The sequence below is a fragment of the Aspergillus ruber genome (genome assembly GCF_000600275.1).
Source record: "Aspergillus ruber CBS 135680 unplaced genomic scaffold scaffold00001, whole genome shotgun sequence".
NCBI classification, from domain to species: domain Eukaryota; kingdom Fungi; phylum Ascomycota; class Eurotiomycetes; order Eurotiales; family Aspergillaceae; genus Aspergillus; species Aspergillus ruber.
Window position 1 is genome coordinate 902343 of NW_024467297.1, and position 21684 is coordinate 924026.

General features: G+C 49.3%; 11 protein-coding genes across 11 annotated transcripts; 6 read left to right on the forward strand and 5 right to left on the reverse strand.

Moving 5' to 3' along the window:
- Positions 1-34: 34 nt before the first annotated feature.
- Positions 35-1325, reverse strand: EURHEDRAFT_445808 (aldo/keto reductase; the record flags this gene model as incomplete). The annotated part of the gene is given in 7 exon segments (XM_040783552.1): positions 35-201; positions 217-410; positions 465-520; positions 575-856; positions 905-1009; positions 1067-1213; positions 1266-1325. 7 exon segments carry the CDS (start codon positions 1323-1325, stop codon positions 35-37), a joined length of 1011 nt encoding a protein of 336 aa, XP_040643390.1.
- A 2870-nt stretch (positions 1326-4195) lies between these two features.
- EURHEDRAFT_407695 (zinc-dependent alcohol dehydrogenase family protein) lies at positions 4196-5881 on the forward strand. The gene is made up of 4 exons (XM_040780633.1): positions 4196-4749; positions 4816-5205; positions 5269-5715; positions 5773-5881. Exons 1-4 carry the CDS (start codon positions 4588-4590, stop codon positions 5815-5817), a joined length of 1044 nt encoding a protein of 347 aa, XP_040643391.1. The 5' UTR covers positions 4196-4587; the 3' UTR covers positions 5818-5881.
- On the forward strand, positions 5841-9293 carry EURHEDRAFT_382762 (putative raffinose synthase protein Sip1). The gene is made up of 2 exons (XM_040779550.1): positions 5841-6281; positions 6335-9293. The coding sequence occupies exons 1-2, from the start codon at positions 6072-6074 to the stop codon at positions 9200-9202; spliced, it is 3078 nt and encodes a 1025-aa protein (XP_040643392.1). The 5' UTR covers positions 5841-6071; the 3' UTR covers positions 9203-9293.
- Positions 9267-10713, reverse strand: EURHEDRAFT_398869 (uncharacterized protein; the record flags this gene model as incomplete). Its single annotated transcript, XM_040779878.1, has 3 exons — positions 9267-9857; positions 9906-10103; positions 10156-10713. 3 exons carry the CDS (start codon positions 10711-10713, stop codon positions 9267-9269), a joined length of 1347 nt encoding a protein of 448 aa, XP_040643393.1.
- A 526-nt stretch (positions 10714-11239) lies between these two features.
- EURHEDRAFT_373627 (FAD-dependent oxidoreductase) lies at positions 11240-12730 on the reverse strand (the record flags this gene model as incomplete). Its single annotated transcript, XM_040778552.1, has 2 exons — positions 11240-12417; positions 12487-12730. The coding sequence occupies 2 exons, from the start codon at positions 12728-12730 to the stop codon at positions 11240-11242; spliced, it is 1422 nt and encodes a 473-aa protein (XP_040643394.1).
- A 1181-nt stretch (positions 12731-13911) lies between these two features.
- EURHEDRAFT_469303 (YeeE/YedE family protein) lies at positions 13912-15130 on the forward strand. The gene is made up of 2 exons (XM_040785279.1): positions 13912-14254; positions 14306-15130. Exons 1-2 carry the CDS (start codon positions 13967-13969, stop codon positions 15014-15016), a joined length of 999 nt encoding a protein of 332 aa, XP_040643395.1. The 5' UTR covers positions 13912-13966; the 3' UTR covers positions 15017-15130.
- A 679-nt stretch (positions 15131-15809) lies between these two features.
- On the forward strand, positions 15810-16723 carry EURHEDRAFT_407701 (uncharacterized protein). The gene has a single exon (XM_040780634.1). The coding sequence runs from the start codon at positions 15888-15890 to the stop codon at positions 16395-16397; it is 510 nt and encodes a 169-aa protein (XP_040643396.1). The 5' UTR covers positions 15810-15887; the 3' UTR covers positions 16398-16723.
- A 154-nt stretch (positions 16724-16877) lies between these two features.
- Positions 16878-17664, reverse strand: EURHEDRAFT_407702 (uncharacterized protein; the record flags this gene model as incomplete). The annotated part of the gene is made up of 2 exons (XM_040780635.1): positions 17437-17664; positions 16878-17385 (listed from the first exon to the last, which is right to left on the reverse strand). A coding segment is annotated over exon 2 (194 nt), but the record flags the coding sequence as incomplete, so codon positions are not given.
- Positions 17665-17996: 332 nt separating this feature from the next.
- EURHEDRAFT_407704 (glutaminyl-peptide cyclotransferase family protein) lies at positions 17997-19517 on the reverse strand. Its single transcript, XM_040780636.1, has one exon. The coding sequence runs from the start codon at positions 19379-19381 to the stop codon at positions 18194-18196; it is 1188 nt and encodes a 395-aa protein (XP_040643398.1). The 5' UTR covers positions 19382-19517; the 3' UTR covers positions 17997-18193.
- A 180-nt stretch (positions 19518-19697) lies between these two features.
- EURHEDRAFT_444938 (uncharacterized protein) lies at positions 19698-20630 on the forward strand (the record flags this gene model as incomplete). The annotated part of the gene is made up of 3 exons (XM_040783496.1): positions 19698-19941; positions 19997-20155; positions 20215-20630. The coding sequence occupies 3 exons, from the start codon at positions 19698-19700 to the stop codon at positions 20628-20630; spliced, it is 819 nt and encodes a 272-aa protein (XP_040643399.1).
- A 123-nt stretch (positions 20631-20753) lies between these two features.
- EURHEDRAFT_27172 (putative histone h1.3.) lies at positions 20754-21672 on the forward strand. The gene is made up of 3 exons (XM_040778160.1): positions 20754-21029; positions 21108-21412; positions 21482-21672. The coding sequence occupies exons 1-3, from the start codon at positions 20931-20933 to the stop codon at positions 21570-21572; spliced, it is 495 nt and encodes a 164-aa protein (XP_040643400.1). The 5' UTR covers positions 20754-20930; the 3' UTR covers positions 21573-21672.
- Positions 21673-21684: the final 12 nt, after the last annotated feature.

Genomic DNA, 21684 nt, shown 5'->3' on the forward strand with positions numbered 1-21684 from the left:
CCTCCGCTTATCCCTACGCTATGCATATTGCGGCTCATGAGCTCTCCCTCTGCTTCGCAGCAAACTCCTCAGCACGTCGCTCAGCTTCTTCGGCCCCAAGCTCTCCAAAGATATCAATTCCCCAGCGGAATGGGTAGTTGTATCGTTGGTTTCGGTCAAGTTGATTGAGGGCCTCGAATTCGGCATCGGGAATAGTGAAGACTGCCAATCTTTAACTTCTTTCCAAGCGCAAATCAATCTGAAAGGAAAGCTTGTATTGCCTACCTTGGAAATTGCTTTCAATCCGCGACGGAGTGACGCTCTTTGGCAGGACAGAGCTTCCCCGTTGGATGGCCCAGGAGATCAACACCGCCGCTGGGTCTTTTTCGAGCTTCTTTGCGATTTTTATCACAGTTGAATCATCGACAACGCTATTTACCAATGTTGTCAGCCGAGCCGTTATAGTAGGAGAATGTGATACATACCGTGGAGCGTTGTAGATATTGTTACCAAGCGGGCTGTAAGCAACAGGTAGGATGTCCTAAACGACCAACCGTTAGCCCTCGTCCTTGTCCTCTCGCTAAGAGCATCTTACCTTCTCCTTCAAAAACTGAAACAGCGCCGGCTGCTGCAGATATGGATGCGCCTCGATCTGGTTCACAGCGGGGGGGATCTCTGCCGTCTGCAGCAACTCCTGCAACTTGCCAACAGTGAAGTTACTCACGCCAATGCTGCGGATCTTGCCCGCCTTGACGAGTTTCTGAAGAGCTGCCCATGTGTCGGAGACGGGAACGTCTGCGAGATGGAATCGCTTGGTGACTGGGTCCAGAGGAGTGAGTGTTTCGTTGGTGTGTTCGAATGCGACTGGCCAGTGGACCTGGTGTTGTCAGGGTAAAGTCAACGAAATGATATCGGGAGGACATACCAGGTATAAATCAAGGTAGTCCGTCTGAAGATCGCTCAGGGTCTTGTTGACAGCTTCTTCCACGTTCTCCGGGTGATGGTGCGTGTTCCACAACTTGCTGGTGATCTGGGTAGAGTTAGCCCGACTCCTTCGTATGACTCGTTTGGCCGTCAGTATACGAACAAAAACTTCCTCGCGCGGTACACCCGATTTCTTCCAGCCTCTTCCCACTTCGGTCTCGTTCAGATAGCATGCTGCAGCGTCGATATGACGATATCCGGCTTTGAGGGCATGCTCGACAGCGTTTTCGACTTCATGTGGTTTGGATAGCTGTTACGAATCGGTTAGTTGTCGCTTTCGCATGTAAGTAGTAGTAACCAACCCAGGTTCCGAGGCCGACAGCGGGAATGTCGTATCCGGAGTTGAGCTTAAAGGTAGACATGTTGAAATATAGCGAATACGAAGAGCATGTGTAGAAGCGATCTGGATGTGTGCAAGAAGAGAAATGGCTGTAGACAAGAGATGAGATTCACGCGACGACGACCCCTCATTCGGATCGTCGTATCAGAATGAGAACAAACCCTGAAGCGCGGGAGAGTCATTCAGTGGTGCAATTGCGCCATCTTCTATTCTAGAAGTGTATATTCGGATTATGAATTATGCTATATTCAGACTGAAGTGCTATCAACATATTTCCTGTTTGGGAATATTGATGCTGCGACGGGCCGCAATATCATGATATTCCAATATACCCAAGTCCGATTTAGTAGCTCCGTAGCAAGCTCCCTACTATGATCCTCGAGTCCGTCAACTCAATGGAAACTGTATCACTTAAATCTGACCGGCATGAAAGGTGAAAGGATATTGGACACTACTAAGACTGCTGCATGCCCATTTGCATACTGCACAGTCGATTGCGCTGCAGGAGATACAGCTGCATGTGCGAGGCACATTCAGCTACGTCAATCAGCAGCAAATGCAGTCATACCTCGCATTCGTACGCTGCAAGAGCGATTTTCTGGAAGTAAGCATCTCGATTTGAGACATCATTCTTCGCCGTGTTCAAGAAAAAAGGAATGATGGCGGGGTGCTACACGTGACTTTCCTTCTTGTGTCGGAATATAGAGGTTCCTTACCGAACAATACCAACTGATGCCTGATTTATGCCTTGCTGATATCATATGGCGAAAAGCAGCGTATTTACTCTGCTATTACTGCTTTTGAAACCGCACAATCGCTTAGTATACTCTATAAGGTATTTACGGTCGTATATAGGATCCTAGATAGCACACTTTTGCAAGAATCAGAGACCTCAACCATATACGCTTGATACGTACTTTCAACCCTGACTAAGCCACATTTCCGACAGTACCACTTCTGTCACGTGACTCATTGCCGCCCTTGCCTAGGAACAGAGATAGGAGAGAATGTAACAAAGGGCCAGTGGCTCTGATATAGACACTGGGCCTGGCTAGCCTGCCGGCGCGCACGTCACCAGGCAGTTTGTAGGTTCGAATCCTGCCTGATCCTACACCCACAAATCTTGTCTATACCAAGTATCTCTCGCAGGTTTTCCCCCGAGCCTGGACGGGGTTTGTTCCCTGCGAAACAACAGGTGAATGCCGGATAGATCCCCTATGCCTCTCGACTTCATTGCCGACCCAGGCAGCCTCATTATTAAGCATCCTCCCGTGCGGGAGGTGCTCCTTGTACATAAATAGCCTCAGGCTCTAGCCAGACAGTTCCGCTCTGCCCGTCGTATATTCCGTCTCCGGGATATCACACCGACGTTAAATAGCAACTACTCAATACCATCAGCTACTAGAATATATTATCTGTCAGCTTATTCACTGGACACTTGGACAGAGTGTCCAGCTGAACAACAAGGGATCTACAATGCCTTCATCAACTATCTACAAACAGATAATGCACCACGGCTATTTTCACCCCTTATTGAGCTAGAGGGCCTTGGTCGACGATTTGCTCGCCCGGCCAATAAGTAGTGAACAGGATCTAGTGAGCTATGAGTGATTTGCTGTGGAAGATTATGTGCACAGTTGATCACAGAATATGTTGAATACACAATGCCCGGTATGAATTCCAACTCGGGTGGTATCCGGTTCAATAACCATGCCAATTCCCTGGATGGATCCTGATGACAGTGGGTTGGTTCCAGACCGTTTATTGATTATTGAGTCCAGAGTAGAGGTGGCTTGAGGGGTGGATCCTTGGAGTGCCGAGCTTTCATCCAGTTTGATTCATTTCACCACTCAAAGATGATCAATTTCTTCCGAAACCATTGGTGTCTCATCCTTCCAGCCGATCTTTGCCAACCAATCCAGGGTCATATACAATCGAATCAATGCACCGCCCATTTCCCACTCATGTCTGATGCAGGAATAGAACTCGACCACTATTCCTACCAAACTGTTCTAGATGTTCAGCATTCGATGAGCGCCAGCCAAGAGGTGAAGTTGGTGACAAACTACCATCTTCAACTACTCCTGTGTGCCAATTGATTCCCTGTTGCCTGTCCGGCACAGGCCAAGAGAAGCCGGATACTTTTTCCTGCCGACTATTCCCAATACAAAATGGATGCCAGTCTTAAGCGTGACACATCAACAGTTCAACCTGTCCTTATACGCCAATCAATTCTTTCTCACTTGCGGGACATGGACGGCTGAGTTGTTGTCTGTGCATCCAGAACTCAGAGGAAAGGAGTTAAGAATGAAGCCAACGTGGAGGTGGCCAATGCCGCTGCGCTAACAATGGAACACAATAACTAACAGGTCGTTCTTTGAACAAGGCAACCAGTTGTAGTATTGTACGTAGGCATGAACATGGCACAATGATATTCATAGAAAACTGATCCACCAGGGGACGCGCAGCCAGTGCAAGATGAAGGGCTTGACAATGACATGACGAGAATTATGATGGACCATTCGATTTGTAGGGAATCATAGTATGTCAAACATCGTTCTCCATTAGTAGAGCTTTTCAACATGAGTGGGGGACCACACTGGTGCCAGACTGCAGCTTTAGGATGATTATGACCGCATTCTGCGAAAAGGGGGTGGCGCAATGAGGGGAACTAGACAGAGGATTAATAGCAAAAACGCCTGACCAAAGTCATAGGCGGCAGGGGCGAAAGGCGATAGAAAATTGGTTGAAGTTGAAGCAGCGATGGAGGGCGACTTTATAGAGCACGCACAGCGATGCCAAGCGACAATGGGACGCTAAACCTAAACAGGAACGATATACCGTTTCTGGTAATTCGCCGTCACCCAAGACTACGGAGTACTCACAGAATACGCTCAACTGTCATAGTGGCAGCTCTACCTCACCGAGATCGGCCAATGAGTACCGACTACTCATACAGGAAGCCAATCCCCCGTTTCCTCCATACCTGATTCAGGGAAAGTCTCGGAGTTCTCTCAGAGCCCACTGACCACCGAAACGCATGGAAAAAGCAGCCCTCGGGTCAATTATTAATGCTGAAGAATGATCACCCTGGAAACACTGCCAAAAAAGTCCAAGACAGCATCGGGAATGACTCGGGGACCAGCTTCGGCGTTAATAAGCATATCGTCACTGCGGGTGGGGTTTGTATAAAGGTTACATAGATGCCCCTCAGTTGAGACCGAGTTCACCGCTGCAAATTTCTAATTTACAATTCCTCACGGAGAACTACGATACATACAACAATGGCGCCCGCAAAGACACAAACATGGACCGTCCTGGACAAGGAGAACGGGTTCGACAGCCTTACCTTTGGTGAAGCGGACGTCCCCAAGGTCGGCGAGAATGAGGTGTTGGTCAAGTTCTACGCGGCCTCGCTGAACTACCGTGATCTGATCATTCCCAAGGTGCGTCAATTGCTATAGCACTTTTAATCGACACCCTTGAGAATACTAACATGTTCAATTCTCCAGGGAATGTACCCCTTCGCCCTCAACTTCCCTGTCGTCCCCGGTTCCGACGGTGCTGGTGAGGTCGTTGAAGTCGGACCCAAGGTCGCGCAATTCAAGCAGGGTGATAAAGTGGCTACCTTGTTCAACCAAGGTCACCAGTACGGTCCCATCGACATTCCCGCTGCCCAGACCGGTCTCGGTGGTGTCATTGACGGTACCCTGCGCCAATATGGTGTTTTCAACGAGAACGGCCTCGTCAAGAGCCCCAAGAACCTCAACTACCTCGAGTCGAGCACTCTCAGCTGTGCTGCTCTTACCAGCTGGAACGCCCTGTATGGTCTGAAGCCATTGAAGCCGGGCGAGACTGTCCTGGTGCAGGGAACTGGTGGTGTTAGCATGTTCGCGTTGCAGGTAAGCTCACTTCCGCATTCCATTTACGCCAATTCGCTAACACGGGTTTCTTCCTGATTATAGTTCGCTAAAGCCGCCGGTGCGACCGTCATTGCCACTACCTCTTCGGAAGCGAAGGCCCAGAAGCTGAAGCAGCTCGGTGCCGACCACATCATCAACTACAAGTCCGACCCCAACTGGGGCGAGACGGCCCGCAAGTTCACCTCCGACAACGCGGGTGTGGACCACATTGTCGAGGTTGGCGGCACTGGCACTCTTGCCCAAAGTTTCAAGGCCATCAAGTTCGAGGGTGTGATCAGCATCATTGGTTTCCTTGGTGGTGTTGACCCCCAGGGCCAGCCCAGCATCCTGGACTCGTTGAGCAACATCTGCACCGTGCGGGGTGTCTACGTTGGCAGCAAGGCCTTGATGAACGACATGGTCAAGGCCATTGAGGCCAACGACATCCGCCCGGTGGTTGACGAGAAGGTCTTTACTCTGGAGCAGGTCCGTGAGGCTTATGAGTACATGGTGAGTCTAGTCTCCTTAGATCTGCTGCATGCGGGGTATGTGCTAACAATGATGCAGTGGGCTCAAAAGCACTTTGGCAAGTTGGCCATCAAGATCAACTAAATAACCTGCGGTGAATTAATGTCATGAGTATATAGTTACGAATAATAAACATACTTTTACATGTAAACAGTCACGGTCTCTGTATACCAATTCACCTGCAGGAGTACAACCCCGCATCGCCACCAAAATGCATCACAACACCATCATTCGGACATCTCTACACTCTCGTCACTGTTATAGATTCCGTCTGTCTACCCTTTTAATCCTTGCTATATATAAAATAAACTCCCATATAAACCATAAAACTGCCCCTGATGCAGGTCAACACCACCGAACCGGCCTCCCTCCCCATCCTTGGGCCTCAACCCAACCAAAAACAACAGAAGAAACCAGCATCGCAGCTACGCTTCATCCGTCCAGCACAGATGAGTCTTTTTGCTCGAGTATCTTGTTTCCCACCGCTGGGACAGGTAACGTGTCCGCAGAGGATCCAGAAGGCTTTGGAGTTGGAGAAGGATGATACAGTGAGTTCATTTCCCACCTCACATATCTAGAGGGAAAGTAATAACATGAACAGCTCCGATTCACCGTTGTAATCGAATCAAGCATTTCATTTCCGGAACAACCATGGGAGGCTGAGGTTTGGCATAACATCACCACAACCCCTGCTACCAGCACCACCACAGCCTACAGCAGCAACAATTCCAGCAGCGCCCCAGAATGGAAATCCCTCCCTCTCCGCAAAGCCCCCACAACCAGTGCCCCAATGCTGAACGCCCCAAAAGGAGAATACAACTTCTACCGCTCCGTCTTCACAGAGGAAATCACCCTACCCAATCAGGGCGGCTACGCGCAGTTCACAGTCAAGTACCGCTCCGGCCCCAATGCCCCCTGGCAATGGGCCAATCAGCAAAAGCCGGAGGAAGTTAGGCATGGGGAGTTGGTGTTTGCCCCGAGGGATCAGAGTGCGCTTGCTACTGCTAATACTGCTGCTGCGGGTGGTGCTAGTGGTGCTGGTGGTGGGGGTACGTCGGGGACGCAGTCTACTCCGTCCTGGTACTCAGCGCCGACACCGTCGTACACGACATCGCAGTCATACTCGACACCATCATCATCGTCATCCGGAGGTAGAAGCGAATTGGGGAAGTACTTCGAGAATCTTTCGTCAGAGGTCGAGGTTGAGTCGCGTGTGAGCGAAGCTGTTAACTCGGTGCTGTGGCAGGTATCTGGGAGTGTGCCTCCGGCTGCAGATACAGAGTCTACGATCAAGGAAGCGATTCTTGGTGTGCCGTCTTCTGTTGTGCGGAATTTCTCGCTGGTGCGGATATGGACGCCGTGGTTGGGGCCGAGACATGGGAGGAAGACGTTCCAGTTGACAGAAGATGCGGTTTTGTGTTCGTTTTTGCGGACAGATGGGACGCATCTTGTCCTTCTGGGTGTGTCTGGTGTTGATCATATATTGACGCTGTTTCGGTCCGGTGAGAAGGGGGAAGTTATTATCAAGGCTCAGAGTGACAACACGGAAACGACCAAGTTTAAGGTTCTGGCTGCTGTTGCTTATGATTTTGAAGTTGCTATGGGTGCTGTGATATATGAAGCACGAAAGCTAGTCCAGGTCGCTAGCCAGGAGAAAGAGGGCGAGGAGAAAAAGGACGAGAAGGGCGAAGAAAAGCTAGAGGAGAAAGAACGTCCTTCAAGCGCGGCATCGCCCACCGGAGACGATCTTGTCATGGTTGAAAAAGACCCCAAAGTGCAGTGGCTAACGGAGTGGTACGACGGCTTGACATACTGTACTTGGAATGGCCTGGGCCAGAACTTGACAGAGGAAAAGATCCTGCATGCCCTAGACGCGCTGAATGCCCACGGCATTAAGATCGTCAACCTCATCATCGATGATAACTGGCAAGCCCTGGACAACGAAGGCGACTCGCAGTTTAAAAGGCGTTGGACACAGTTCGAGGGCAACCCTCGCGCATTCCCAGAAGGACTGAGACAAACCGTCCAAGCCATTCGACAGCGTCAACCAAGCATCGAGCACATCGCCGTCTGGCATGCACTTTTCGGATACTGGGGCGGTATCTCCCCTAATGGCGACCTCGCCCAGCGCTTCAGGACAAAAGAAGTCAAAATCAAAGACCCAGCTGCCGGAGCACCACTACCCCACGCCTTCGATAACGGCATCATGCTCGCCATCGAACCAGAAGACATCCAAACCTTCTACGACGAGTTCTACTCCTACTTAACCTCCGTCGGAATTGACTCCGTCAAAACAGACGCCCAATTCTTCCTAGACCTACTGGCAACTCCCGAAGACCGCCGCCGCTTCATCCCCTCTTACCAAGACGCCTGGTCCATCGCATCCCTGAAACATTTCAGCACAAGATCCATCTCCTGCATGTCAACCTTTCCCCAGGCAATATTTCACTCTCAACTCCCCACAAGTAAACCTGCCATTCCTCTCCGCAACTCAGACGACTTCTTCCCAGCAATCAAGACCTCACACCCATGGCACGTTTTCTGTAACGCCCATAACACCCTCCTCACCCGCTTCCTCAACGTCCTCCCAGACTGGGACATGTTCCAAACCTCTCACCCCTACGCCTCCTTCCACGCCGCCGCGCGCTGCGTCTCCGGCGGCCCTATCTACATCACTGATGAACCAGGCAAACACGACCTCGCCGTCCTCAACCAAATGACCGCCCCAACAACCCACGGCACAACAGTCATTCTCCGCCCCAGCATCGTCGGCCGCGCAATGAACATGTACCATGACTACAACGAAGGTCATGTCCTCTCCGTAGGCACATATACAGGAGCAGCACGCACGGGAAGCGGTATCCTTGGCCTGTTCAACATGCAAGACTCGGAATCATGCAAACTCGTCTGTCTTAGAGATTTCCCGGGTATCCACGAGGATTCTAACGGGCGGTACGTCGTCCGCGCGCATACCAGCGGCCGCGTCAGCAACCCCATGCACCCCGCCGATGAAAACTCCCTCGTCATGGCCGAACTAGGCCAGAAGGGCTGGGAAATTCTGACAGCCTACCCCACACACTCCTTCACACTACGTGGAAGTCGCGGCTGCGGCTCCGGCACGACTAACCTCACGCACGTCGCTGTCCTAGGCTTACTCGGTAAAATGACTGGCGCAGCGGCGATAGTCAGCTACGATGTGTTTATCGTGGAGAACGGACGGTTGCGATTCGACATTGCGCTGAAGGCGCTGGGGACGTTGGGGATTTATTTCTCAGATTTGGAGGATCATAGTATTGCGCGGAACTTTATGGTGATGATTTCTGGGAGGGCGGTGCCGAGGAGGACCGTTTGGAAGGAAGGGGGTGAGGGGAGTAGGGTTTTGGCGGTTGATGTGCTGAGTGCGTGGAGGGGGATGGGGTTGGATAGCGGGTGGGGTAATGAGGCTGTTGTGCAGGTTTATGTTGGTTGATTACTTTATTTATAGACTATAGTAGACTGAAGGCATATTAGATCATTTATCATAAAATAGTTCATTATTCTAACACAGCTCTCCATCCCCGTCTTGGTATAAACCCTTGCACTTCTTCATCCTCAAGCACATCTTTCCCTGACCTCCCCGTAACCACACTTCTTTCCATCTCAGGGCCTCTAACATAGAATGGTTTAAAGGCCATTAATTCTCCCGTATCTGGATCCTTCGTTTGTACCCACCATTTCTTCTCCGGCTCATACTCGAACCCAGAATTAACACGGTCCAGCGCGATGAACCATCGTCGTTGATGGATAGAGCCGATAGTATTTGTAGACCCGGGGTACGCGTTATTAAGGCGAATATAGTAGTCGGCTTTTTCGTCATCTAAGTCGGCCTTTGTGTTGGATTCTGAAGGCTCCGGATTGGATTGTGTTGTTGATGATTTGTTTATTTGTTTGGATGATGGCGATGGTGAGAGAGAGGAATCGGAAGAGGTAAGAGTGGGTTGACTCTGTAGTCGAGGCTGAGTGCGTCTGCGCCGTTTCTGAGATATTCGGAGTGGTGCTTGGTGCGTATTTTTGTCTTGTCGTAGGATGATTGTGTAGTTCGGAGGTAGACGGGTTCCGTGCAGTCGTAGCCGAATCTTGCGCTTCTAGTAATTAACACATGATGATAACAGGCAAAAATGACTAGAACCTACATTATGAAATGCTTCCATAAGCTTCTCACTCTCACTCTTATGCTCTTGCACAGGAACATCACTTTCCGAACTCACAGAGCGAGAGTCATCTGTCTCTGGCATGCTCGACTCTATCTGATAGGGCAGCACTTCATACTCCCCGGTGTCCCAGATAACCATACTTCCCGTATTCGGACTCGCTGTCTCAATGAGATGATTCTACACCATTATACATCAGCCTAACCCAAATGTTCCAAAAAAGAAAACATACCCAATAACAATGCACCCTCGTCTCTGTCGCATTCCGATTCAACCTTCGACTATTCGGATCACCCGGTAATCCATACATAACCGACCAACTAACAGAGCTGACCTCTGAGAACTGCAGTCGGAGATCATAATGTGGTCCTGATATGGGGTGATCATGTTGATGGACCACGAAATGTCTTCCGTGAGGATTTTCATTGCGGCGGTATAGATTCGCCCAGTCTGTTATTTGAAGACGAGGCATGTCGGAGGATGTTGATGGGCGAATACACTGGCCTAGACGTGTGGAGAATATGTTCAGATGATCTTTGACCTCGACTTGGCCGGCCTCTATTGCTGCTAAATTTGGCGTTGAGCTCGTGCTAGTCGTAGCTTTATTTGTGATTCTTTGCGGTACTGACAGTGTAGTTGGATGTGGTTTATCAGGGCGAGGTAGTCGTCTTGGAGGAGAGACAGGGGCTTTCAGGCTGTTGATGGTGGGCAGCTTTCTGTTTCTCTCGTTGCATTCTTTCTTTTCTGGGGAGCCTAGTGTCTTCTCGTCTGCATCCAGGGTACGTTTCATGATAGTGTTCAACTCGTCAACGTAGCCTGCTGAATATCAACTCGTCTCGGATGATATGTTGATTCTGTTATTCTATATCCTTGCGAGAAGTCAGATGTATCTTTTTTCTTTTCTCAGCAGTTTTTTGACGGACGCTAAATGTGAGGGATATGATAGAAGGCCCCAATTGTATCCTCAGTTAGTTTGTACGATTTGTAAATACGTGAGATGAAGAGCTCCAAGATGTGTCCCTTCTTTCTCTTTTGCCAATCACATGATGTCATGCATCATGTGATGTGCTACGTCTGTGCCGACAATGGCCTTTGACGTGAGATTTGAGAGCATGGTTAAGAGACTTCCAATTCTAGGACTGACAGATATAATGGTGTGAGCGTGTGCAATGGAATTACACTACTTTACCAGTTGAAGCGGATGCAGGAACAATCCCCAATGTCATGTTGATTCTATGAATACGCTGGGTCTAGGTCAATGCTAATGTTCTGATAGGAGAAAAGATCTTTCACGCTTGCCCTGAGCTTCCGGTCTGTTATGGAGCCTGCTTTCTCGGTTTCACACTCTGGGGATTATGAAAAACATCATTCGGATCAATAGCCGCCTTAATCTTCTCCAATTTGGGCAAATTAGACCCCCAATAACGCCATTGAGGATTCGGCATTAGCGGATCCACATATCCCGGATACGCACGCGTATTGGCACTGGGTACATCTTGCGCAATGAGATTGTTAATTCCCTCCAGGAATGCAGTAGTCGTATTAGAGACAGGGCCCACCAAGTTGACGACATAAGATTGTAGCCAATATAGCGTATCACGATGAGCATAGGCAGTGGAATTGTTTGGAACGTCACTGGTGGCTCCTGATTGTAAGTCGAAGTAAATGAGCCATAGGAGTGTGCCTTTGTCGGTGTTGTCGAGATAGTCAAAGAGTTTTTCGAATGTTGATGGAGACATGAGACTGTCTCGGGTGAATGCCATTGACTTGGCGTAGAAGTGAAGCGGTATTCCACCAACAATGCCTAGGGCAAGCTCTTCTACTGCATGACCTGTCATGCCTAGCCAATCGGTTAAGATAGCAACATTCCCCGGCTTGCGAATTGGAAAGCGGTCTGCGAGACCAAGGTCGTCGAATTCTTTTTTAGAGCCATAAAAGTCACCGCTGAGAAGCATACCATGTTCGAAAACAATCATGATTGATGCGAATTTCCGGGAAAGATCGGGGTCCGAGATGAAATCTTGCCAATCTACCATAATTCTGGCTCGCTCGGTTATATTCCCCAGGATCAGCTCGTAGGTATATTGCACAGCGACATCAGGTGCTGGCTCGGTCCGTACCTTGAATTCCGTAACGATCCCAAAACTAGCAGCGGCTCCTTTGATCGCGAAGAGAACATCCTGGTTCTGCGTATTTGACGCCCGAACGATGCTGGAATTTGCCAATACAACCTCAACCTCCTCGACGTGATCCAAAGAGCTTCCCCACTGTCGCGCGGTTGGTCCGAGACCTCCGATGGTGAAATGGCCACCGACTCCCACTTGGGGGCAGACTCCATGCGCCATGGCTCTCTTGCCGTTGTCGTAGAGTTTGTGAGTGACTTCGTCCAGCAACATTCCTGATCCTATGGAAGCGATATATGTAGATTCATCCATGGAGAATTGTTTGAGATCTTTCAAATCAACCACGATGGCGCCGTCCGTGCCTCCGAGCCCTATCATAGAAGTATCTCAATTCAGTCAGGTCCTCATTAATGACTTTGGGCCAGGGAAATTAAACGCACCGTGATTACCGTAGCTATGACCTCCGCTTCTGGACTGCACTTTGTAGCCATTACTTGCTGCGCATTTGACAACATTGGCGACCTGTGCTGTTGATCTCGGGACGGTAATTGCAGCTGGAACAATGGGGAGGTCGAGGTTGTACGGATCAGCGTCGATGGTCCCGGCTTCTGGAAATTTCACACGGGTCGAATTGAACCCTAAAGCAGCCAGGAGGCAGGCTTGGATGAGCGTATTGTTGCTCATTTTGCTGTCTTAGTTTCAATGGTAGATTGGGGGTATTGGTGGAATTGATAACTGAACGTCTTTCCCAAATCAAGATAGAAGTGAATAAATACTCCGGTATCCCGCTCCCAAATCACTCCACATCAAATGACTTGTCCATTTGAGGACGCAGAAAAGTAAGAGAGTCCTATGAGCTTCTCGATTGGCGGACTTTGAAAATCTCGAAACATGTGATCTTCATGAACTGTCTTAGCATGTAATATGTACTTGTCTGCGTAAACATACGGTTACCTCTCGGGATTCTGTAGTAGATATCAATTCAGCAACGGTATTTGTGTCAACTACCTGCTCCAACATACTGGAGAAAAGGTCCCCAGGAGAGTCATTCAAAAGACAGATTTATACATATCTATTCCATCTTTCATGATCAAGAATGTCTTGATTGCGCCTCGGGCGTGCTGTCGACAGCATGAGACGACAGAGAACCAATAATCACCGCAATCCATTGTTAAACAAAGTAAAGCATCATCTTTTGATGCATGCCCGTAGACCTGCTCTCTATTGGCCATCAATTGCTGGTAGCATCCTCCCCAGACCCGAGTGTGACAGGTTACAAACCATGTCATTGTGCGTGCCACCATCACGAGTCGAATAGTGTCACCCTGTGCACCAGGGTGGGCATATGTCCCAGGCGGTGCTACTAGAGATACAAGTAGCATAGAGTTGAAAAGACTTCCCTGATGCAGACCCCGTGACCTGGGTGATAGGGTTGAAGCTCCCCCATGTAACCCTGCAACCTCGTCTTCGTCTTTGTTTCATCTTCCTCCTTACTGTTCAATCTTCATTCTTACCCCAATCTGTCCATTTTCTCTCGGACCGATCTCTTCATGCATTAAACTGATAATACATGATCTTCAGGACGCCCATTTTTTGGTCTGAGATAATGCCAGCAAAGCATGACGCCATGAATTCTCCGAGATCTTCCAACTCCCTTGCAGAGGACTATGAGGGCAGCGGAGGTGTCAATTCAAGTAGAATCAAGATTCCTCGCAAATCATGAAGTTTAGTTGATAGTAGTGAGGACACCGACCCATGGAACCCGTTCTCCTTCGGGGATCATCGCTATGGTCCCCGAAACCGTCATCGGCGACTCTCCCTTTCTTCATACCGAAAAATCAACATACTATGAGTACAACACGACACTTGTCTGCACACTGGCGATTTTGTGAATAAATGACTTGAGTCGGCTATCGCATAATGTTCACCCCGGTGCATACCTCCCTAGGTGCCCTCCTGCTATTTCAAGGCTCCTCGGGCCTTCTACTACACAACGGAGCCGTTTTTGGAATCTCCTCGCTTCTCGCAGGGATTATTTTCAACCCAAATCGCTATAATTTGCCTATAATCGCGGGCCTTGTGTCCAGTGCAGTCCCGATTTACTGGCTCGCACCGTCATTGCTACCGACATATCCTGCGGCTCCGAGCTCGTGGGCTTCTATAGCATCTACGCTAGGTGTTGGGTTTTTGTTGGGATGGGGAACTAAGGTATGAAACCAATATCATAATGAGGAGGTGCTGGCTGATAAGTGTTCTTAGAACGGCCGTGGTTGCACTTCTGGCCACATGCTCTGTGGCCTCTCTCGCCTATCACCTCGCTCGTTGATCGCAACAGCTGTCTTCTTTCTCACTGCTCTACTAACAGCCAATTTCGTCAACGGAGGCCAGAACATTCCTGCTTGCGCAAATGGCATCCCTTGCTATACCCCGATCTACCCATCAATCCCTGAACTCGGATTCATGGCAGCCGCGACTATCCTTGCCGGCATCACCAACTACTCCATCGTCCCCAAGTCGCTTAACCGATCGGAGGAATCCCAAACAGTCTTTTCGTATCTGGCGGGTCTGGAGTTTGGTCTGGGCTTGTTTATCTCCGGGATGGCGGATCCCGCGAAAGTACTCCGATTTTTTGCGTTCCTTACGGATCCTTCCCGTTTCGATCCTTCGTTGGCCTTGATTATTCTCTTTGGAATTGGCCCGTCGCTTATCACCTACTTATTTGCGAAACCCGGACAACATAGAGATGAAAATGACGGCAAGCCTACCAAGCCTACCCTCGCTGAACAGTGGAGACTTCCTACTGCTACTGTGGCAGATATTGACTGGCGGTTCGTGACTGGTGCCGTGGGTTTCGGGCTCGCTTGGGGATTACGAGGTGTCTGCCCGGGGCCTGCTGTTTTGCGAACAGTGCTGCAGCCGACTTGGGGTGTTGTACAGATGGCAGGGTACATGTTGGGGAACTTGCTGTGACAATTGGAACATCAGTTTCATTATGAGGGGAGGTTCAGCCTGAAATTATACTTCTAGGACAGAGGAAAGATCGTAAAATATACCAGTACTATATACAGCCTTCCGCACTTTTGTACACCACTTTTACTTCTTTGCAGTATTCTTGTCCTTTTTGGTCAGCTCTGCTCTTTACCTTCGGTGCTACTTGCTCTATCGTGAAGATTAAGAGCTCAAGCGATGTTTTACATTTCAAATTAGAGCTATTGCTCGAGAAGCACGGTCTCGCGAGGAATCTTCCAGGCCATGGCATCGAATACGGATGAACCCCAAGATCTCTAGGGTCATTCCTTATATCATCCTTATCAACAAGGTAATAATTTTTTCTTGTCTACTCAGTTCTCTATATCCTGCAGCTTCCTAGGGCATTCAGAGCGGAGGCGGCGATAGAAGAACTTTGTGGTGACTCCTGAGTCCTGAAATGTGGGGTAACCGGGTCTACCCCGGAACTGGATAGATGATGTGCCCTAACTCCGTTATGAATTCGATGGCGTGTTCATTCTGGTATTCTTGGACTGCCATATTTTCATTTCTCTAGAACAATTAGCACTATGATACTTGCGGTCCACCAAAAGCACTATGTTTATCAGTCACTCAACGAACCTCACCGGGCTTCACGAAGTCTCTAGTTTACGAAGAATCTAACTCACAGCGATACGCTTCATATTAGGCACGATATCACGTACCTTTGTCTCATCACGTGGTTGATGCATGTTGAATCACGTGTAGGTATGTACTCTCTTAAGCGTCGAACAACGCAGCGTCCCACCCCTTATCCTTTCAACATCAAGTTTCTGAAAAAGAGCATCTCCCCTCCCGAGCCTGAACGCCCGAAATGTCATTCCTCAGTTCCATCCTCCCCTGCCTCTTCGGCGACGTCGCCGATACATCCAGCCTAACAACAACCACTAACCATGCCGCGTCGAACATCATAACCGCTATTCTAACATCTCCTACGACCGTCGAGCTCCAAAAAACGGTCAACGAACAGGTCGCCGTGACTGGCTGGACCGATTCCCTTGTTGAAGCCATTCTCCGAGGCTTAACGACTGCCGTTGAAGCTGGCGCAGCCTTGGCGCGTCCTGCTGCTGACGCCTTGAAAAAGGCCACCGATGCAGCCATCGATTTTAAAAAGGACCATCCGGTGTACGCGACCTTGATTGCGCTGGGGATCCTGTTTGTTTTGCTGCCGTGGGTGTTGGAGCTGCTGGGATTTACAGAATCAGGTGTCTCCTTGGGTTCATGGGCGGCAAGGTGGCAGAAGACTTATCATGGATATGTGCCTAAGAGGGCGTTGTTTGGATACTTCCAGAGGATGGGGGCGAAGTGGCATTGGTCTTTGTAGAATCTTGGGAACTAGTGTTGGCCCATAGAAGATTATTGATGACTATGGTGGCTTCTGTATGATGAGGAATTGGAAAAAATAAGATCATCGGTTCATAGCTTCGTCCATTTGTCAGTACACTACGCCAAACAGTACTATATAGCCCTTCTGGTTTTCATTCAAGACTGGTAGCTAGTTGGGACAAATGATGGGGGACATAATGTATTGAGACACAGACAGGGAATCATCCAAGGTGATTATGAGGAAGTCATGAGAGATTCCCAGAGAATTGACACGTTCCCATTGAAAATCTGGCAAAATGTTAACGAACACTGCAAATTATAGGCCTAAGGTGTCACTTTCGCTTTGTATTCTCTCATTAGGCCGGGGTCCATTTTGGTGAGCTTCATGCCTGATCATCATATGGCTTGAATTGCTACGATTCATGTCATATTAAGCTAGGCGCTTTGAAATTGTTCCCGGATTCCCGAGAAATACGAAGCCGTGATATCTAATCGGTTGCAGCAGAGATAGGATTCATTAAAACATGGATGTTAACTGCCCACAGCTCCGTAGTACTCACTGAACGAACTTCAGCGTAAATACTGGCCTCAGTTACAAATCGACTTAAACCCTGCTACTCCACCGCTAACAACAACTGCAACAGCACCTCCAGCCTGTATAACTGCATTCATGATAGAGAGCCCAGTGCCACCGGTTCCAGCACTCTGACCAACTGCGAACAAGCTTTTAGCTCCGACGTTCCCGATGATACTGTGTATGGCAGCAGCGAGCGAGCCTAGACTCATTTAAATCCCTATTAGACTTGGAAAGACAGGTATCTGTAAATATCTCAACATTTACAACCCTTGACTCCGGTAGCACCAAACCCTAGTGAAGATAGTATCGACGCAGATACTATGCTTGGAGCAGCAACAGCCGTAGCACCCCCAGTCCCAACAACCGCAAAAATAACTGAACCGGGGTTCTTAACACTCTAGTGAGCAGTCTAGTGTAACATTAGCATCCGGTGGCATATAGAGGGAGGAATATGACGGACATTGCGGGTTAATTCTTCTGCTTTTCTCCACGCTAGGGGGACATGAACTTCTACTAATTTATTGATGCTTCTTTCAAAGATGCTATCGGCGGCAAGGAATCTGGATAACGGTTCCGGGAGGTTAGATGACGAACTCGCATTTGCAACTGTTGGTGCCGCAAGAAACAAAGGCAACGGTTGAGTAGGTGCATTTGGTCAAAAATTTCTGGCGTGGTGAATGTAGAAAAGGGATTAAACGTGATGTATGAGTGTGGGCATCGCCAGCTGAAATAACAACGCTACCCCGCCCCATGCTAACGTTAACTTGCATACCTCAAAATAGTCAAATTGTGCAGGATCCAACTATGTAGCTACTCATGGCTGGCGATAAAATCTTGATGTTGGAAAAGTGCTATCTAACAGTGCAATTCAGTAGCATGACTACCCAATTGCATGCAAGGAAGTGGCACATGGATAGTAGAGAAATTATTAAATTTCATAAAGATGATAATATGGCTACAGATATCCTATACAAACTGCCTGGGTATTAGGGCAAGGATTGACGGGCCTAAATGAATATGGCCTGAAATTATTGTGATATGTACTTCAACGTTAGAGGCTTGATTGCAAGAGGTACTACTGGTCAGAGCTGTAAATTAATTGAGATCAGCACGGTTCACTGTATATACAATTGCCAGAGTCATGCATATGAAATATACAATGGTTAAAGAAGATATGAAGAGGATTCAATTCAGCAAGAGAGCAAGAAAGGAAAGGCTTACAGCTCAGTCTTGTCCCAATCATCGCTCGCAGAGCGTTTCCCATTACCTCGCTTTCCAGAAGCAGGTTCGAAGAATCCCTCCAATTCCATCCACTCCGCCGCAAACGCCGCGACGAGCATGCTCCAGTCCTCGACGGTATTCATGTCCAGATTCTCAGCATTGTCATCCATGGTATGCCAGACCTTAGGGAATCCCTTGAACGGAGCAGCGTCAATAAGGTGCAGGATTTCCACCCCGCGGTGTAAAAATGGTATATGGTCGTCTTGTATGCCACCGTATGTTTTGAGGGTGTGATCGTCCTTCGAGCCGTCGATGAACCACCGCTGGCTATCAACTGATTTGAACTGCTTGAGATCCCGAAGACGTTGCTCTATAGTCGCGAGGTTTCGATAAGCCCAGTGCGTTGTCTGGTAGTAAGACTGTACGGCCGGATCGTTCGATCCCAGGAGATCCAGTAGGACGAACAGAGAAATTGAGTTCAATGGTGTTTTGAACGATGACATGGCGGGATTCACCTCATTATCCCAATACTCCGCTAAGGCGCGCGACCCATACAATGAATCAGTAGCAGTCCATTGAACGAACGCTTCCTCTCCATCCAAAAGAATTATTTGTATCCCCTTCTGTTCCTCCAGCGACGCATCCGCATGACCCTCCGCCTCCATCTTCTCCCATTTCCGCGTCAATGCTTCGTCAATGCTCCGCATGGCATGCATAATCATAGCGCATGGCGCGGCACTATCGATCGCCCCAATGAACCCCTCAGGCTCGTATTTACTATCGTAATGCGCGACTAACGTAAGCCGTCCTACATCACCAACCGCAGCCCATGGCGGGTCTCGCGCTGCGATGAAATTGACGAACGGGACTTCCTTGCCTTTCGAAACTGGTGTTTTTTGTGTTGAGTTTTGATACTCCACCCTCCATTTGGGCAAACTCGTCCGGAAGAAGTCCGCAAAGTGGTTTAGGACGGCGGTGTGACCTGAGGTCCCGGGGACACGGGGTACGAGGATGGGAGATAGAAGGGCGCCGGTGTTGATGTCAAAGTCATTATTAGGTCGGGGGAGAGCTTTAAGGGTTTCGTCGGAGAGAGATTCATAGGCATGTCCGGGTAGTATCACGGAGAGCAAGAAGATAGCTGTCAATAGAATCGGCCGTAGGAGGCCACCGTAAGCCGACGACATGGCGAGTTAGCAGGGCAATCGAGAGCTGTTCATGGCCCGGAGCTCTCGTTAGTCGAAGAGGGGATAATATACGGGCTCAAGGGGCAATATATATCATATGGACGTGTCAAGTCGAGAGTATGAAGGGAAGAGAGACACCGAATATTGAATGTTGATACAAAGCACAAGCGCCAAGCCTCCGCGGTCACGGGGAAATCTGTAGTTCCGCGGTGGAGGGCGTTTCTTTTCCGCGCTTGGTCCTTAGAGAATTGATTTCTCTTTATACTGTTGGGTCAATTGGATTGCGATTAATCCATCCCCAAATAAAATGTCTGCCATGCGACCAACTCTCCTGTTATTCCATCCGCAGTTGCGCACTTCGTTACCCCAGACCGTGCGGAGGGATCTCAGCAGCCGATTGTTTGCCCGCTTAAAGACGACGACAAATTCCCCAACTCTAAAGACCCCTCGAACCCCAAAAGAAGAAGCTCCTCTGTTGAAGACAAAAGATGGCTCCCCAGCTGGCCTGCGTACTCCGGGTACATCTCCGGCCGCGCATGCAAAATCCGCTATCCGACGAGGTACGAACGACACACCTATAAAGCTTGGGCTTCATGTTGACTTGCGTCTATACAGGACCACCGGAGCGCATTCTGATCTATCATGGAGGAACGGGTCGGACACTTTTCCTGGGAATGCTACGATTGACCACCATATTCCTCTTCGGCGCATCATGTCTCCTCGTTGCGCCGGCCTTTGCCGCTGATGAATACCCGTGGTACCTAGCTCCTGCTGGTAAGAACCGATCTGCACTCTCCGATCTCCTCGGAAATGCAAGCTGACACTGGTATTAGTGGTCGCCGGAGGCACGATTCCCATGCTCTTCGTCGCCTACACCTCCGCCCCATTCGTCAACTTCGTCCACCTAGCCCTCCCTGTCTTCGCCCGTCGCTCTCGCGAACAAGCAATCCAATACGCAAGAACCCTCCCCCCTACCGCTACCCTCTACATCAACACCATGAAGTTCACCACCATCCCCCGTCAGACAGAAGTGCGAGTGGGCGATCTCGTTGCGGACAAGGCGTTGCTACGGCCCGTGAGCTTTCGAAACCGGAATCCTGCTCCGCTGCCTTGGTGGAAAGGAAGCACGTTAAAACAGTTCTGGACGATGGAGAAGAGCCAATCAGGGAAACAGTCTACAACATTTTATCCTGAGCTGTGGGGGCATGTATACAGGCAGATACAGAGCAATGTGTCAAAGAAACGTTGAATGAATATAATGAACCTCTTCTCTTCCTAGTGATGCATAGGAACATATTGACAGTTTCAGTGCTGGTGAATGCAGTTATACACCAGTCTTTGTGTTGTAGCCTGGGGCTTCGTCATTTCAATCATTCACTGGGTACTTCTCAGTCCTGCTCTTTCACCATGGGCACATAGTATTTCCTGAATCCCCTCTTCTCCACTTCCTCAAAAACCCCATCGTTCTCTCGCCCAGCTGTACGAGTAAAGCTGCGGATCCTACGATTCCAACCTTCTTCTCTATCCCTGGCCTCCAAAACCACCAAACATGTCCGGAAGAGCCAAATCCAACGCCACGTTGGGCCTGTCACCCAGCGAAACAAAGCTTATGCTCTTGGCTAGCTACTTCGCGAGCGAACAGCAGAAGGTCCGCCTCTCTCACCCACCAAACTAGCTTCATCAAATCTATCCTAAATAAGAACCCTTGCCCTGACAACCAAAACAGATGGATTACGAAAAACTTGCTCAGATGTCTGGCTACAAGAACGGCGCCACTGCGAACACTGTCTACCGTAACGCGAAGCGCAAGTTGGCTGAGTATATCGCTACGAATCCCGCGAATGGTGGTGGTGCGAGCAGTACTCCCGACGCTACGCCCTCTACGACTCCGAAGAAAACCCCTACCAAGCGCAAAACCGCCGCCAACGATAGTGAGGACACCAACGGTGGTGTCGAGGAATCGCCCACCAAGCCAAAGAAGCAGCGAACTCCTGCGAAGGAGGCTAAAGTGAAGGAGGTCAAGAATGAGAGGTCTGTTCTCGTTGGTGTTTGTTTAAATGTTCTTGCTGGGGTAAGTCACTAACTGTGTATGATTGGTAGTATTGGCGAGCCTGACACCCCCTCCGCGCGCCCCATGAAAATGGAAGATGAATTGTTTCCATATATCGAGCTAGAGAATAGTACGGCTTGAGCGTTGGGCTTTGATGTCATCGCTGGGTTGTCTTGGGATTTGATACTAGATTGCGTTTTGAGGTTTTCACTAGGGCTGTGTTGTTCGTTAGGTCATTGGTTAGCTGGGATAT